At 43.3% G+C, this 17901-nt stretch overlaps 2 protein-coding genes across 6 annotated transcripts in view; one reads left to right on the top strand and one right to left on the bottom strand.

Moving 5' to 3' along the window:
* The window catches only part of LOC143122000 (uncharacterized), a 34547-nt gene extending 30542 nt beyond the window's left edge, over nt 1-4005 (top strand). For all 4 annotated transcript variants that reach the window (XM_076282765.1, XM_076282764.1, XM_076282763.1 and 1 more), the window contains one exon: nt 2007-4005. In XM_076282765.1, coding sequence (XP_076138880.1) covers nt 2007-2284 — 278 coding nt within the window. In that variant the 3' untranslated portion in view covers nt 2285-4005. The remainder of the gene's footprint in view (nt 1-2006) is intronic.
* A 5339-nt stretch (nt 4006-9344) lies between these two features.
* Nucleotides 9345-17901, bottom strand: part of mlf1 (myeloid leukemia factor 1) — a 16471-nt gene continuing 7914 nt past the window's right edge. Inside the window, exons 2-7 of one of the 2 annotated variants that reach the window (XM_076281614.1) lie at nt 16032-16076; nt 13058-13144; nt 12648-12776; nt 12140-12299; nt 10945-11086; nt 9345-10631 (exon numbers count right to left, since the gene is read on the bottom strand). In XM_076281614.1, coding sequence (XP_076137729.1) covers nt 10553-10631; nt 10945-11086; nt 12140-12299; nt 12648-12776; nt 13058-13144; nt 16032-16076 — 642 coding nt within the window. In that variant the 3' untranslated portion in view covers nt 9345-10552. The remainder of the gene's footprint in view (nt 10632-10944; nt 11087-12139; nt 12300-12647; nt 12777-13057; nt 13145-16031; nt 16077-17901) is intronic. The other variant, XM_076281615.1, reaches the window with a different exon arrangement.

Genomic DNA, 17901 nt, shown 5'->3' with positions numbered 1-17901 from the left:
TTCATTAGGCGTGATGTCTACATTTTTTCGGCGAGATCCATTATGTTATCATACAACCGGTATTAGCAGACTAGCTAACTCAATGTAAATACAAAATTTTTGTCTTTTATGAAATAACCTAAATACACCTAACAGTAGGGCCCAGGTTGAAAAATGCCAGAATTCAACTTTTTAGGAGCTTTTAATGAGTAGCAGTCACATGTGAAATCAGTACAATGTTTACACAGAGTTTAGAAGTCTTGCCACACACAAATGAGTTATGATTACTTTCATGATAAACTTCATGGGATGAGACTGACTACTAGTAAAAGAAAACAGCAGCAACATATAAAGACAAAGCTACAGGTCGTCATTGAAATATTCCAAACAGCAAATTGAGAAAATATCAGTTTTACTACCAGCTTTACTTTGAGTTTGTTTGCACCTAAAGTCAGTTGTCATATGGTGCTATGTCATTTCAATCCAGAAAATGTTACAACCAATTAGGGTTGGGCACCGAAACACGGTTCTAATATGGCACCGGTGCCGACACAAACGGTAGTAACTGCATCGAATAACAACGTGGATTTCGGTGCCTCATTTCGGTGCTTAAATAGCGTTTAAAAAAAAAAAATGTATACGAGGCATCACTGCATGTCATGCGCCATCTCTAACGTCTTGCTCTGATAGCAACACATCCAGATACAGTTAGCTAACATATGATAAACACTGGATGTATAAACCAGAGGGGTGCACCACATAGGCGAGTGGACAGTGTTTGACTTGCGTGAGCCCAAGTAGCTTACTTTAAAGCGACATGCGAGCTCCTGTCAAAATCTAGCAGTGGGCCTAACTACACACAAGCAAAAGGCTATGAAACAACGTCAACAGTAGGCTAGCCTATACATTACACAATATCCTTGCTAATGCGCTAACTGACATTTATCTGAAAGTTGTAAGGTGAAAACTTTATTTCACGGTGTGTTAAACAGCATAATGGCATGATATTAATCTTTCATGTGCATGAGGCCCATATAGCATCACAATGAATATGAAGATCATGTTAAAAGTTAGCTGGCAAAAACATAAATATGTAGGTTACATACCTGATGTCACTGAGCTGTCAAAGAGGCTACGAAACCATCTCCGTACGTTATCGCTAATTAAACTCAGCTGACTGGTGTTAGCGAATAGCCATAGTTGCTGTTAAAATACTAGGCTAGCACTAGGAATCTAAACACTTCAACACCGACATGTAGCCTAACATGTTCAAAACTACTGCGTGTTATGGGTTAAGACAATACATTTCTTGAAGCATTTGGGAACACACTGAATTAACTGGAAAATAGAGTCCCTGTTAGATTAGCTTGCTTTCAAATGCCGTTGTCCATGACCTGGCAGTTTTATGGCAAGCGGTTTTAAGATGCATTATGGCAAACCGCCTACACTGGGTAAACTTGAAAGCAGAGCTCACCATTGTGTGTGCATGCATGGCAAGCTGTTTTAACATTTAAATGTATTATTCGTAGGAACAATGAGATATTGATAGTAAATTGAACATAACAGTTCAATTTCATGTTCAAAATTGTCTTATCAATAAAAAAAAAAGCAATTCATGCTTTAGACCATTTTAATTTAAAACATTTTAAAAACAAAGTACCGGTTTCGGCACCGGCACCGTTTTAAAAGTATTGATTTAGCACCGGTATCGGATAAAACCCAAACGATACCCAACCCTACAACCAATTCATATATTTAAGCAAGTGAGAGTGGGGTTGGTAAAGGGTGAGTCTGGGATTCTGCCAGAGGCACAGTTCACTGTTTCCTTTGATCTAAGTGTTTTGGAAATTTACATAAAAGTGAACAAAGCTTGCATTTTTGACAGAGGATATTGTTTAAAATTAAGGCATTATTACATGATCTTTTATGCTTGTCAGCTTATTCATATCTCATGATCTCAAGATATCGAACTCAAATATTTCGTCCATAATAATTAAATACCAATGAATGTCATGATTTCTAAACAGAGCAAGTCAAGAAGATTCGTCCTGAACTTATTAGGCGATCTACAAAAGGGCTTCTCAAGGATCTGCTGGATGCTCTTCAAGCCCACAAGCCCCCTGTGGTGAGTGAAACAGATGCAAGCGACATCCTAGAGAAGACCCCAGTGTTGCTGGACCAGGTGACACGGCTCATTGATGTAGTGTGCCAAAAGGGAGAAAAAGCATGTGGCATTCTGCTGAACCTACTAAAGAAAAAAGACCCCTTCCTTTCTGATGAACTTGGACTTCACCAAATAGAGTAGACACAATTCAATCAGGTTCACATGGAACCATTATTTGAGGCTTAATGTCTGTGACATGACTAACTAAACTGCAACAAGACTTACTGTAACCTTGTAAACACCAACTGTACAGACACTGATAAACATAAGCTAATATGGTAATTTAATCATGTTGGCTACTTGTTTGACATGCTCCAAAGCTGGTCTTGCATTTGAAATGGGGTTTTGATCCAGAGCACACAATTTTGATGTAGATAAATGGATGGCTGAATTGATGTTGATCATGGGTTCCCAAACTCCATCAATGTGGGCCTCCCCTCTGAAAACAATGACACCCACCCCCCCTCCTTCTTTTTTGAATCAACCTTCCGCGCCTCCCCTCAAATTATTTGGCGCCCCAGGGGAGGCGCGCCTCACAGTTTGGGAACCTCTGATGTAGATAGTTGGAGAGATGGGTGAATGGGTAAGTGGATGGATGTATTGATGATGTGGAGTGATAATGGATGGGTGGATGGATGTAGATAGATACAATTCAACTTAGCAGGTGAAACTAATATAATAGACTCATTACATGCAAAGATATTTCAAGCCTTTATTTGTTTTATTTGTAAGACAAGACTTTTGGCCATACATTGCATTTCTAAAGAATGCCTTTTGCAGTCAATTTACATCTGTGTGGGTACAGCCCTCTGCCAAGCAACTTCTGTGGTCTCTCCTTCCTCCATACAGTGATAACTTGATGGTCACTTCTAAAGTCTCTGTAAAATGTATGTTGTGAATATAATACATTCATGGTTGGTCTTAAATTAATACAGTCTGATCATGGTTTTATCACAATTTAATGTATTTGTGCATAGTTGTAGACTAAGAACTACACTATTGTCTATATGAGATTGATCTGGGCCACACCTACCTCTCTCAGATAACAGAGGCCCTGGTGATTCGGGGGTTGCGCAAGTGAATGATAAAAGTGGAGATACTCCTCAACTCAGGCTCTTTGCTCTTATTTCTCTTCTACAATGGCTGATGGGGGAATCTTAGGCTGAACTCTCAGCTTTTCTTTCTCTCTATCTTTGTCTCCAGCTCTGTCCCTCTCTTTCTCCCTCAATTATTGGTTTGTAATCATATTATTTGGTAAACTGTTTCATCTGGTGTATCTGTTATTCTAACTTGTTGGTTTGTTAAGTTTAAGTTTGTGTTTTTTGTTAAGCTTTCCTTTGTTACTTTGTTACAGTAGACTATGTGAATTTACTTTTACATTCAGTTGAAGTGATATTGATTACACTTACCTTTTATTTTAATTTTCAATTTTTTTATATTTTTTATTATAATTTTCCATTTAACCACTATTCGTATATCTCTAACTCCTAGTATGCCATGCCATGCTCTGTCATAGCTGATAAACTAGTTACTTGGTTATTGATTCGAGATATAAGTTATTAATTAAATGGAGTCAGATTAAACAAGTTTGTAATAATAACATTACCATAACTCTTCACCCTATTTGTCCATTGTTCACACACGCGATCAACAGGAGAACTGGCCGGCACTTTGGGCCTGCTCTCTCCTTTCAAGTGAGGAAAGCCGACGACGTGTCTCCATGTCGTGCGGATATATTTCTCCTCCTTTCAGTATAATTTTGATGATTATGGCTTACAGCTTATGAAAACCCATCTTTATGTGAAGTCATGCTGTCTGTCCCGTGATGTGTATCATTGTAAATAAAACTGTTTCTGCCTCCATTCCTGTTCTTCATTCATCTATGGTATCAAAATGACCATCAACCAAATGTGACAGCTGGACTGCAGACAGGCCATTTGTTTTTCTTAAATATTCAAGGCCTTCCTGAAAATTACAACGTTTTAGATATAGAGGTCTACTAGCAGCATTTAATTTCAACAATAAATCATTCCGGTGGTATCTGACAAAAGCTCGTTAAAAGACCGTTCTCATAATTCTAAAATCATGTTCTACACCCAGTGGGCCCTATTTTTGCCATGACACGTGGCGGAAAACGGGATATTTTGGCGCAACGTTTAAATTCTTATTTTACACGTCTCTTTTTTTGAGCAACGTGCCGAGGGTTGTGGCAACTAACGACCTGAGGAGGGATCTGACGCGTTGTCTAAAAATCGCTATTGTACGCTACCTTAAACGCATTACGCCACTGACCAAGAGAAACCTGGTCAGTATGGAGCTAAATTTGTCTCAATAATATTTGCATATGCTCAGAGGGGGATCCACAAATATTTCTTGATTTGCATGTGTGTCTTGATATCTACAAATAAAAAAAAATCATATTTGTAACTCGTATATCGATTTTAACAAATATGGATGTGAGTTTGTAAATAAAATGCCATTTGTAAAACCGAAAATTTCATTTGTGAAATGTAATTCTGTATTTGTTTATCACCAGCACACGCATTCTTCGCTTTCCAAAGTTATGTGTTTTTGAGACGTTCTTTGCATGAAAGTCGCACAAATCCACACGTAAATACGCCTAATTTAATTCACCAGCACACAGAAATCACAATACAGTAGATGGGGACATCCTCCACAAATATTTATTGACTTGCATTCGTGTTTTGATATCCACAAATAAAAAAATCATATTTGTAATTTGTAAATTGGTTTTCACAATTGTACATGTGTATTTGTAAATGAAATGGCATTTGTAAAACTGAAAATTGCCTTTGTGAAATCTAATTTTGCATTTGTGGATCACCAGCACATGCAGTTTTCGTTTTCGCATTTGTGGATCAGCACGATCAGCACACGTGTTTTTGAGACAATCTTTGCGGCAGAGGAGCCACCCAGATCCACAAATAGCCTACTATTATAGGGAATATTCTAGTGCACGGATCGACAACAGGTGCCCACGGGCCAAAGCTGGCCTGCCAGCAATATTCTTTGGCCTGCCAAATTATTCTGGTAGTCCGATTTTTTAAAACATTTTTTAAAACAATATCGATTTATAGCCTATTCACCAGTCAGTCCGCGGGTGCTTAAACAAATATGGAAAGAACCCCAGAATAGTGTTAATTTTGTCACCTATTTTTAATTTAGTCTTAGTCTTAGTCTTGTGACGAAATGTCCTTTTTAATCTTTGTCATATTTAGTCATTCAAATATCATTTTTGTTAGTCAAGTTTTAGTCAACTAAAAGTCTCGTCATTTTAGTCTAGTTTTAGTCAAAAGAAAACTAAAGCTATCTTAGTCTTAGTCCGTTTTAGTCAAAACATTTCTTTTTTTATAACAAATTATTTCTGATTACCATTTCAGTCAAATAGTGTTTCACACATCTCATTTTTCTAACAATATTGTGTGTCCACAGGGCTACTCGACTGTTATAATTACTCATTCTGATTTTTTTGTCAGTCAGTACATGCATAGGTAAGTCGAGCTACAGTTATAGCTCGGCTGGGATTTGGCCAGACAGTAAAAGATTTGACTGGACCACTGTCATGATCTTCATAGACCAGTGTTTCACAAAGTGTGGTCCGGGGACCACTGGTGGTCCGCAAGATATCCCAAGTGGTCCACGAGCAGACATGGTAAAATATAATATAGATGAGTTGTTTGCAATGTTGAACCAACAAATTCAAACTGTTCTACAACACTGTCTATGTCAGATATGCCAGTTTAAATCATATGAATCCTCTGACACAATTAAACAAAGTGCAAAGACAATAAGCAAGGTGGTTCAGTGAGTATTGTGTAGGCTAATATACTGCTAGGTCTATTTTTTTTTTTTAGCTAGGTGGTCCGTGCGTTTCTTTTTTATTGATTAGATAAGTGGTCCTTTATCTGAAAAAGTTTGAGAAACACTGTCTTGGACCCAAGTATGAATGTTTTACTCCGCCACGCTAGATGGCGATATGCGCCCAAACGCAACACAAACTCTCAATCTTAGCTAACTTGCTAGCGAACTTTTCATATTAGCTTACTTGCTGGCAAACTTTGCATCATCAGTGTAACTAGTTAAATAGTTGACATTACTTGCTGAAAATTTTCGTATGGACATTCTGGGGGATGTTAATTTGTATATGTATGAGAGAAGCTTCAACTTCTGGGTATGTAGCATTGTGGCATAACTCTGGCAGAAATCTCCGGTGTTCTTGTTCCATGTAGTTTCCTGCTGCAGCCACAGGGTTGCAGCAACAGCACGTAGACTAGCCTACAGGAAAGCTGCTGTGTATGAACCATGAACTCATTCGGAATATTTTGAAAAGGTAACAGCTAGATATTCTGTCTTCTCATTTTGTAGACGAAAATGGAAGAGAAATTTTATCTTACGAAATTAACACTTCCCCAGAACGCAATAGGATCTAGCCTAGCTAGCCTACTCTGTGCATAGCCCTTTGCTAGCGCTTCAATGTTGTGCCACCTTGAAGGTGCCGCTCCGTCTGGTAGGCTAGTGCCTTCTGATATTCTTTTCAAACAGCGGCACCGTTGCATATATACCAACAGCACATCAGGTACACTGGCTTTGCATTTGTGAAATCCGGTAAGATGAATGGCAAGTTTGCTTTTCGTTTGTGGTAAACTTCCCTCTAGACTTTTTGACTTAGACAATTTCTCCCAGTTAAACAGTATGATTTGCAATATATGAATAAGCAATTACAAGCAAAGTGTTTCTATTTTCGTATTGATGTGAATTAATGTGTAGATCCGAAGTTTAAATGGTAGGCCTATAGGTGTGACGTGCAGTCACCTGACATCATCACCGTCAAATCAGAGGATATTTCAGAACTATTCACGTGGACAGCTCCCCTTAAGAGCAGTGCAGGCGCGTTCACGCTACGAGCATGTTCGGGAAACAGTCGGAAAAACCAAACGAACGATCGTAAGATGAATCGTAGAAAACCCTCTTAAGAGCGTGTCTCCGTCGTTATCGGGGAAGTGGGCCCTGCTCTATGCTGTTCTATGGTGCTTTCTGCCTCTTGCGCACGCATGTTTTCGTGACGTTACATAGAAATCCATGTATTCTAGGCTATTCTTTTTTCATTTTCATATTTCATATTGCATTCATTTTTTTGGAGTTGTGCATTGATATATCCATGTTCTTGGTTCAGTCTTTATGCATATTAAAGTTAGAGTTCATCACCAATGGGGCTACAAACGTGTTATGTCCGTGCATGTGAAGTTATATCTGTGTGTTGCGAGCACATGCACGCGCGTGCATGCGCGTCCCCGTGTGGGCCGCTGGTTGGTGAAAATGCCAGGGCCGTTTTTTAATCCCAGTCCGTCACTGCTCTCCACACATAGTATACATTAAAAAAAAAAAAATTAACTTCAAAACTCTTCAATACCACTCTTTTACTTTTACTCTGAAATAACGATTTGTAGGCAAGAACCTATAGGACCCTGATAAAAAATGCTCATTTAAAAGAAAAGTGGTCAGATGGATTTAGAGGGTTTTGCATCTGAACTCTTCAATTCCTTCTGTGTAATGTGCATGCAAATGTTCATGCAAGCTAATGAATTCACCACAATATTATTTGTCATAGCAAATTTCTTAGTTGTTCATTTTCATCCTCCTTTAATCCTCTAAAACCAAATCAATTTGACATAAATCTTTTCAAATAACAGTTCTCTATGATGTTTCTATTGTCGCACGGCTTTCCGACCAGCAGATGGCGAGAGAGCCCTTCCAGGGGAATCAAGAGGAAGTAACCTGGAGATGCCCCAATTTGGTCCTTCCTGACCGGAAGACTCACCTGGAACTGATGACTGGAGTGACTGTGTTTTGTGTTCATGTTTCTCAACTGTGTTTGGTCGTTAACCTTTATAAGTTGGAGTAAGTACCTCTGTCAAAGTCCTTTTAGGCAAGTCCCTCCACTCGGCGGCCATATTGCAATGCTTTTTGGGCACTTATCGGGCATCTTATTCGGCAGAAATGCGCATGCGCTAGGCTTCACGACACCAATCTTGCGCCAGCGGCAAGATCACAACACATGATTGGCACAATGTCTTCACAACACACCACATGATTGGCTCAATGTATTTACAATACAGCACATGATTGGCTCAATGTATTCACAACACAGCACGATTGGCTCAATGTCGTTCATGTCGTTCATGTCGATGTCAATGTCGCTCATGTCGACATTTTGCCGTGGAAGGGGTGTGATATGTGTAGACAACTGCCATATTGGCGTTACAAACTAGGCCCATGCATTTCTATGGAGAATTTTTTGAGTGCTGTGTCTCCTGTGCAAGTCTCTGCCTCGGTTAACAGTGCCTCTTGCTGAGTCTTGAACAGGGGCGGATTTAGCAATTTGGGGGCCCAAGGCGAACACACCCACGGGGGCCCTCCACATCTGTTCTTTGAATACAAAAATGCCGGAAGGGCCAGCCCTAGTGCATCTGTCAATATATAACCTTGCACCAAATGAAGACGGTGAATGAAGTTTCTTAGTTTCTTCTTCTCTTCTTCTTAGTGTTTTAAAAATCGTGATAAAAAGCGATTTTGATGCAATCATAGTAGTGCCCCTAGCACTCCCATTTAAAAGGCCATTTGACCCCAAAACGACAATACTCTCAATCTTAAAAGTGGTGCTTCCATCCTAGTTATGCTTTTAAACAAAAGTTTGACTCGGGTACATTCACAAAAAGACCTTAGGTTGCATTTTGTCAAGAGTTACGCTTTAAAGTAGAGAGGAGATTTGGTCAAAACTAGCATGTTAACAAACTAGGGCATGAATATTTCCTCTCAAATGCCAACAGCAGAGGAGGCTTCTCTAAGACTACAGATGAAGCAGTGAAAGCTTAACAAAAAGGCTTCAGACTAGAATGTCATTTCAACAATAAAGAATGTCTCTGTGACATTCTCATAATCTTAAAACATGTTCTACACCCCATATTTGATCACTAGTGCATGCTGGGAGTGTGCAGCACAGCTGATGGCCACTTGCGACCTTTGACCTCTGCATGTGTTTATACAGTTTCAGACTGTTCCGTTCTCTCTGCACCGTCTCACATTACATCCATCTTGGGTTGTGCTGGTGACAGTTCAGAGTTCAGACTCTTGACTCAACCTCACACATCAGTCCCATCCCAAAACACACACACACACTTCAGCAAACAGTGTTATTTATTCAGTGACATGTATTACATTTCACATTCTTGAAGAAAAAAAAGAGTAACACAAATTAGCGCGAGGAGATGGACGAGGACGACTGTGTGTGTACATCAGGGCCATGGCTGACGTCCGCCCACAGAGAACCTGCACCCAGAGAGCAGCTGGCTGTGGCCCAGATCTGGCCCTGACATGGCACTGAACCGGCAGGGATGCGCACCAGTTTGGGGCAGGTCTGCACCAGCGGCAGCAGTTATGGGGGTATTAGCTTTAACTCGCATACAACATACAGCAACATAAAATGGCATAACCATCAACATAAATTGCCATAGCCAGCAACATAAAATACCATAGCCAGCACATAAAATGTCATAGCCATCACATTTCCTGATGATAATGAGCAACACAGACGTTATTATAATATAAAAAGGGTATTTCTGTGGGACATTTTTTTATAAACATTACAGCAAGAATCACACTCCGCAGAATAGACTCTTCACAATCATAAACTGTATACATTCAGAATAATAATAATTTCTAAGTGCATCTTTGAACAAACAAATAATGTATATAAATAAGCATCTTCCTTTTTTGTTGAAAAAACGCAACGCTCCAATCCAGTTCTGTAAAAATCACAAAAGTGAGTGCTCGACTGGACGAATATGGTCTCGGATCAACAAAGTGAGATTTCTTTGCTGGTAGTTCGCCTACAGTGGTTTTTCACTTCACTATTAGAGCTACATTGTTCACACAAATACAAATGGAAACTCTCAGAGGTCCAGTCAGACTCGTTTGGGCCACTTCTTTGTGTTGTTAAAATGGACAATCAACTGAGAACTGAATCTTCAATCGTCAAATTAAAAGTCTTGGAGTGGAGATTAAGAGAGTAACAAGGGCATCTACACACAGGCCACAGAATGGCTGGCACCACACGTGTGTGTGTGTGAGTCTGTGTGTGTGCGTGTGTGTGTGTAAGATGTGTGTGTGTGTGCATGTGTGTGTGTGTGTGTGTGTGTGTGAGACGTGTGTGTGTGTGTGTGTGTGAGACGTGTGTGTGTGTGTGTGTGTGTGAGACGTGTGTGTGTGTGTGTGTGTGTGTGTGTGTGAGTGTGTGGACACCAGAGGAGCAGGCTTGGGGGAGTCAGACACACGAGACACAGAAGCACCAGAGGATTGCTGCTACCGATCACACGAGTGTTTTATTGGCGCTCAGGGCTCCTGCACACCAGGCCGCTGCACTTTGATCTCGTGGATGTGGGTCTTCGTCCCCTCCACTTTAGGGCTTTTCCTGCAGACACACACACACACAAAACAAACAAACACTCAAACAAACTAAACTAACTTAAAGTTGAATTCTTATTATTTTATTTTTTTCATTTATTATACTTTCAATATTCACTGACATTTATCAACAACACCACACATAATTCTGAAAGCTTCCTTTAGTCTGGTATGTGTATGTGAAGAACAGCTCTAGTTGCTATGCAACACAATCGCTGATAAGGGGATGCTTTCTCTGCCTCTCCGTATTTATCTATGGTCACGTGATTACTCCTGGTCATGTGACCTGTGTTAGTGTTGCGGGGATTGTGATTGGCCACCTGGCGTTGTCGGGGGCGGCGATGGCAGCTCGGTGAACGGTGCGGGCTCTGGGTTTGGACGCCTCGATGCTGGCCAGGGGCGCCACGGGCTGGAACTTCGACACCTCCTTCTGCCACTCCTCATCAAACTCCTCCGCCTCAGCTGTGGGGTCAGAGGTCAAAGGGGAAAAGTCAGAGGTCAGGACAGCCTTGGGCATCCCCATGTTGACCTCAGTACAGTCAGTGGTGCTGACTAATAGTTGATTTACACGCCACCACATTTACTCGCTAGCCACAAGGACAGCCCTTATTTTCGCTGTCAATGTCAGAACACTTAGTCAGGCCACCAGTTTAAAAACAGCACATCAGGCATCCATCAACAGGCCACAGTCCACTGACATACCAAAAGTACAGTTTTTTTTAGATAGGCACTTCAAATTACATTACAGTATTAGTACTGATGTTTAGCCACAGACAATTTGCAAGAAGTGCTGCAAGGGTGTTAGATTGAGTGTTCCTCTGGTGCTCTTTAGGGATTCTCTCATCTCACATTTTACTTTTTTTACACTATTTAAAAAAAAACCCAAAAAAACAATGTCTACGCATTTTGGTATCATAGCCTTCATCAGAGCATGACAAAATTGTACTGATGTTTAGAGAAACAACCCAATTAGTGTATTATTGTTATTACCGGTATACAGTGGCTTTCGACAAGTGTTTAAGCTTCACCCTTGACCTCACTAATGCTCATTACATAAAGACCACATCTCCTGTCAATTCGCCTTATTCACCCGGCGGCCAGAACGAGGATAAAGGGTACACTTGCCATTACACCTCAGTCCAGCAGATGGTGGTAATGCACTCCGTTTGCAAACTGCCAAAAATAAAGCTTACCGAAAAAAAAAGGTTCACTGTCCTGTTCTTCTTCTTCAGTGAGGCGTTTTTAGCAGTTTGCAAATGGAGGGTATTACCAGCGTGGTAGACAAAATGGGATATTTCAGGCAGTAAAAGCTACACACCTATGGCTACTGAAAAATGTAAGGTTCATTTAGTTATATTGAAGTATTAAAAAACATTGTTTTTTTAAGAATTTTCTAACAAAATGGTTGGTAATCAGCACGTTTACGATATATGAGTAACATGCATTTTAATGTAAAGAACATATAGTTTTTATATCATGTGGCCATAGAAAGCCTTTCCCCACAGATACACGCACACTCGTCCATGTTCTGGAAATCCTGGTTGAACTCGCGCTCGCCGGTCTTGTGGTTGCGCTTCTTCTCGATGACGTGGCCGCGGTCCTGGATGTGGTGGCCGATAGACAACTTCTCCACGCCGCTGTCCGAGTCCTTCAGGCTGCGCCGCGTCTCACTGACCTACACACCGCAGGACAGGGAATCATGGGTAAAAAACCACACTGGCACACACACTCCGCAGGACAGGGAATCATGGGTAAAAAACACACTGGCACACACACTCCGCAGGACAAGGAATCATGGGTAAAAAACACACTGGCACACACACTCCGCAGGACAGGGAATCATGGGTAAAAACCACACTGGCACACACACACACCGCAGGACAGGGAATCATGGGTAAAGACACACCCTTCTTGTATCATAGACATAAACTATATTGGCATACACAAACCAATTGAAGAACCTACCCCTCCTGTCCCCAAAGACCCTCCTCCCCATAATAAGAGCACCCCCCCCCCCTCTTACCCCTCCGGGTGCTCGCCGTGTCTGGCTGTGGGCCTGGAACACCTTGGGCGGCTCGTTGCCCACTTTAGAGTAGGTGGAGATGGAGGAGGAGCTGAACGAGTGGGTGTTGGAGTCTGTCGACAGGTTCTCCTAAAACATGTACACACACACACACAACACACCACACACACACGCACGCACACAAACACAGAGAGACAAATACATAATTTCACAACAAAACTTTCACAAATAACCTATAACTTTCTGGAATATCAATCATGACAAACAGTTACATGTACTGGAATGATCACTTTCTCTGGATCCATTACCCGGGTACATTTTGCAATATGAAACACCTCAAATAAAAATAAAAGGAGGCAGTTGGACTCCAAAGGGTGGATCTGAGATATTTTGTTTGTCTCCTGACTTACAAAGTTCCTGTGCATCTCGTCCATCCGACTTCGCATGCCCATCATCATGTTGTCCATCATACTGAAGGGGTTCCTCAGATCCATACCCTACTCACATACACACACACATACATACATACACACACACACACACACACACACACGAATACACACGCCACACACATACACACATTAAAGATAAGATATTAGGGTATGCTTTCTCACTTATACATGCACGCACATACACACACACACTAGATATTATGAGATGTTTTCTAACTCATTCACACACAGACACACGCACACACACACGTTTCTCCTCCACATGTCCACCATCATGTTTTCCAGGCATTAACACATGCAAATGTGCACAAGCAACAACAACACACAAACACATGGACACACAAAGACACACACACGTGCGCACACACACACACAGACACCCCCACATACACACAGACAAATACATGCACACACACAGACACCCCCACATACACACAGACAAATACACACAAACACACATAGACACCCCACATACACACACACATACAGAGACATCAAATCCACCTATACACCAGTTTGTCAGGTGGACGCAGATCCAGTCCAGATTTCTCAGCCCTGGTGCTGCTGCCACCTCTGACTAGCCTTCCTCTCCGCCAGCGGTGAACCCAGTGACACAGTTCTGATGCCAAGAGGTCACACCACACAGGAGCAGGACAGAGTGCAGCACGCACAGACACACGGACACACACACACACACAAACACGCACAGACACACGGACACACACACACACACGGACACACACACACACACAAACACGCACAGACACACAGATAGGCAGGCACAGAGACACACACACACACTCTCTCTCTCTCTCACACACATGCAGACAAGCACACACACACACACAGGCAGGCAGACAGGCCCACATACACACACACACACACACACACACACACACACACACACACACACACACACACACACACACACACACACAACCAGATGAAACACTGAGTGAAATGGGTGCACCCTGATATCAGCTGCTGCTACTGTGTCACACACACCAGACACAGACACCCCCCACACACACACACACACACTTCAGCAGCTCTTAACACAGCACACATAACTTCTTTGGACCAAAGCACTGCGATCGCTCCGCGGGTCCCTTTGGGTGGCATTTTAAAAATGATGGCTCTCGGATCTATCCTGGGGTCTCTTCAAAGCATTCCACCTCCTCTGGGTCCAGTGTGACAGCGCGACAGTTCAAAGGGCCCTGGAGCTTACCGCCCCACGTGTGAGCAACGCGGATGAGGGACACTGGGGAACATGAGCAGGACTGGACCGGCGAACGTAAAAAAAATACGCGGACAGCAGCATGGCATCATGGTGTCACACACTTACAGTTTGAAGGAATGGGCTGAAAGCTTGGTTGACCATAGCAACCACATTGGAGCCAGAGCCTGTGTTGTAAGTGCATTTGGGAGGAAGAGCGTGCATAGCTAACATACTACTGGCCTGGTCTGCACACAAATCACCATATCTGATTAAATGTGACCATATGCTGTCTATCGTTTTTATTTATTGCCAATTGACCACTACTGCATATAATGTAGTGAGGGGTTTACGAACCCACACACACACACACACTAGCCTGTCACACCGAGCCGCTTATCTGAGGTACTTTACAGGTAGACTAATGGAGTTTAGATGACCGCTCAACCCATTCTTGTCTTTGACTTACTGTACACGGGGGCCATATATAATGTCAGCACTTGACCTCCTGGGGAACTTGACTCTATGGGAACCAGACTCCCTGGCTGAATGGACAACATGACTTCGGTGTTGCTACAAACATTGCTATGCTAGTGTTTGACTATAGTGTATGAATATAATGGATTAGGTTCTTTACAGTTTAAACTTCTTGCATTGAATGTATTTTATAAGTAATTCACTTATTTAGGTCTTCAATTGCTAGAAATATTTTTTATATAATAATGACTTCATATCTTCATACAAACTACATTCGTAATATCCTATGTGCAGTATATAAACTGGTGCTGCCCCAATATGGCATATAGTGTGGATTCCCTTTGATGCTTCCAATGGCTCAGTGTGTCAGTGAGAGTTCAGGACACACACTCTTCTCATGCCCCCACAGCTGGCGCAAAGCTGTGCGCCCGTTTGGCAGATTTCTCGCCCAGCGCGCGGGACTCATGCCCCACATGCCAGTTGAGTTTGAACCTGTTCGCAGGGCGGGTCGGGGCAGTGCGGTGCGAGGTGCGAGTGATGCCACGGGAATGCCACCCCTTGCCCGCCGCCGCGAGCGCTCCGATAGGGGTCAGCGCAGCGCCACACAGATGCCCCGCGGTGCTTGCGGAGCGAAGGGCCAGCTGGGGCAGTTTACAGCCCAGCTGCCCCATGGGGAGGGGCAGAAACAGCAGACATGGCATTAGCAGCCGTGCCAGAGCTGCCTGGCAGGGTACAAATGGGTGTGTGTGTGTGTGTGTGTGAACTCATGAACTCACAACTCAACAAATAAACTACGTTCTATGCATGCACACAGGACACAGACACACACATGTACACAGGCACAAACAGACATACAGTAGGCTACTCTCACACATGCAATTTCAAATGCACTCGTCCACTCAAAGAAAGACAAAAAAAAATCAACAACTGCATGCCCATGGCCAGGCACCGAGCGGAACGACACGGCCATTCCTTAGTGCCCCATGACAAAGTTATCTGGGCCAGGCCCGGTGTCTGATGTCAAGAGTGCCCATATGGGCCAACAGAGGCCACTCGGTGCAGCATGCAGTGAGACGGGTCAGTCAGAGGACGAGAGACAGACAGACAGATAGAGAGAGAGAGAGACAGAGAAAGAGAGAAAGAAAAACAGAGAGAGAGGTGGAAAGAATGAGAGTGACTGGACGCCTGACATTGAGAGGAGGATGGGGGCAGTGGAGTGGCCAGTCAACGTGTACTGACCATGTGATCCCCGAAGCCGAAGGGGACCAGCGAGTTGCTCCTGCCCTGTGGAAGGGGTCAAAGGTGAAATATTAGCGCGTGCTCTTCCAGGACTCTGTGGTTACCGGGAGACTGCATGGGACTCACGCATGGAGATGAGGCCAGAGTCATGGCATCACTTTCACTGCCTACATTTCTATCTTCCTACCTATCGGACTATTAGAACACCAGTCAGGGCGGATGTCTGTCTGCTTTGGGGTCTCTTAAGATGTGATGAGAAGGTTAGGACTTCAGAGGTGACCAGCCAAGATGGCAGAATGCCTATAGGAGGGGTGTGTGTGTGTGTGTGTGTGTGTGTGTGTGTGTGTGTGTGTGTGTGTGTGTGTGTGTGTGTGTGTGTGTGTGTGTGTGTGTGTGTGTGTGAGATAGATATAGTATAAGAGTGCATTGATATGTGTGATTTTCCAGGAGCTGAGTGAGCGAGTGTCTGCAGAGAGTCACGGTGGTCCTGGTGAAAGTGGTAGCCATGGATAGCTGTGGATTACGGTGGTATTTACCAGCGAAGCAGTTGCTTACTCTCGGACACACACGCACACACATTCACACGCACACACATACGCACACGCACACACACACACACACACACACACACACACACACACACACACACACACACACACACACAGAGCTTCAGCACCTAAACCCTGAGCTGGGTCCCTAGGCTGCAGTCTCAGCACTGTTGCAAAGGTCAGATGCAAAACAAACCATCAACACCGCCCCCTCACAGGCATCCCAGGCCCACCAACCCACCACCCCACCACCACTACAACCACCACCACTACAACCACCACCACCACTACAACCACCACCACCACCACTACAACCACCACCACCACTACAACCACCACCACCACCACCACTACAACCACCACCACCACCACTACAACCACCAACCACTACAACCACCACCACCACTACTACTGCTACAATTACTATCACTCACCACTACAACCACCACCACCACTACTACAACTACTATCACCCACCACTACAACCACCACCACCACCACTACTGCTACAACTACTATCACCCACCACTACAACCACCACCACCACCACTACAACCACCACCACCACTACTACTGCTACAATTACTATCACTCACCACTACAACCACCACCACCACTACTACTGCTACAATTACTATCACTCACCACTACAACCACCACCACACCTACTACAACTACTATCACCCACCACTACAACCACCATCACCACCACTACTGCTACAACTACTATTACCCACCACTACAACCACCACCACCACCACTACAACCACCACCACCACTACTACAACTACTATCACCCACCACTACAACCACCACCACCACAACTACTATCACCCACCACTACAACCACCACCACCACAACAGCCACAGCAGCAAAACTGACAAAAGACGCCTCTAGCCCCCGTGATTGAAGGGACTAAAGCTAACTAATAATTGCAGTGGGAGGAAGAAGAATTATCACCGCAATGCAAACCAGCCACTATTTTTAATAGGTGTTGCAATTCAAATCGATATGGATGGCGACTCTCAGGTCTTAAAAAGCAGCATGGCTGCAGCTCTACTTCATGGAAAATCAATTAAGCCGTCTTGTGACTGCTAAGGTCTGAAAAACTAAACTTGTTTCAACTTGTCACTGTAGTTTAATTATGAAGCGGAGGGGTACTGTGTGTGTGTGTGTGTGTGCGTGTGTGTATGTGTGTGTGTGTGTGTGTGTGTGTGTGTGTATGTGTGTGTGTGTGTGTGTGTGCGTGTTTGTGTGTGTGTGTATCTGAAACTTATTTATGCAATGCCCTATCAAGTTAAGGGTGACCCGGCCTCTACAT

The sequence above is a fragment of the Alosa pseudoharengus genome, unplaced genomic scaffold (genome assembly GCF_046254945.1).
Source record: "Alosa pseudoharengus isolate Yale_2024_CS ecotype anadromous, Long Island Sound unplaced genomic scaffold, YU_APseudo_1.1 YU_APseudo_1.1_scf_13, whole genome shotgun sequence".
Taxonomy (NCBI): domain Eukaryota; kingdom Metazoa; phylum Chordata; class Actinopteri; order Clupeiformes; family Clupeidae; genus Alosa; species Alosa pseudoharengus.
Note: the sequence above shows the minus strand (reverse complement) of the source record. Positions and strands in the feature narration are given on the sequence as shown.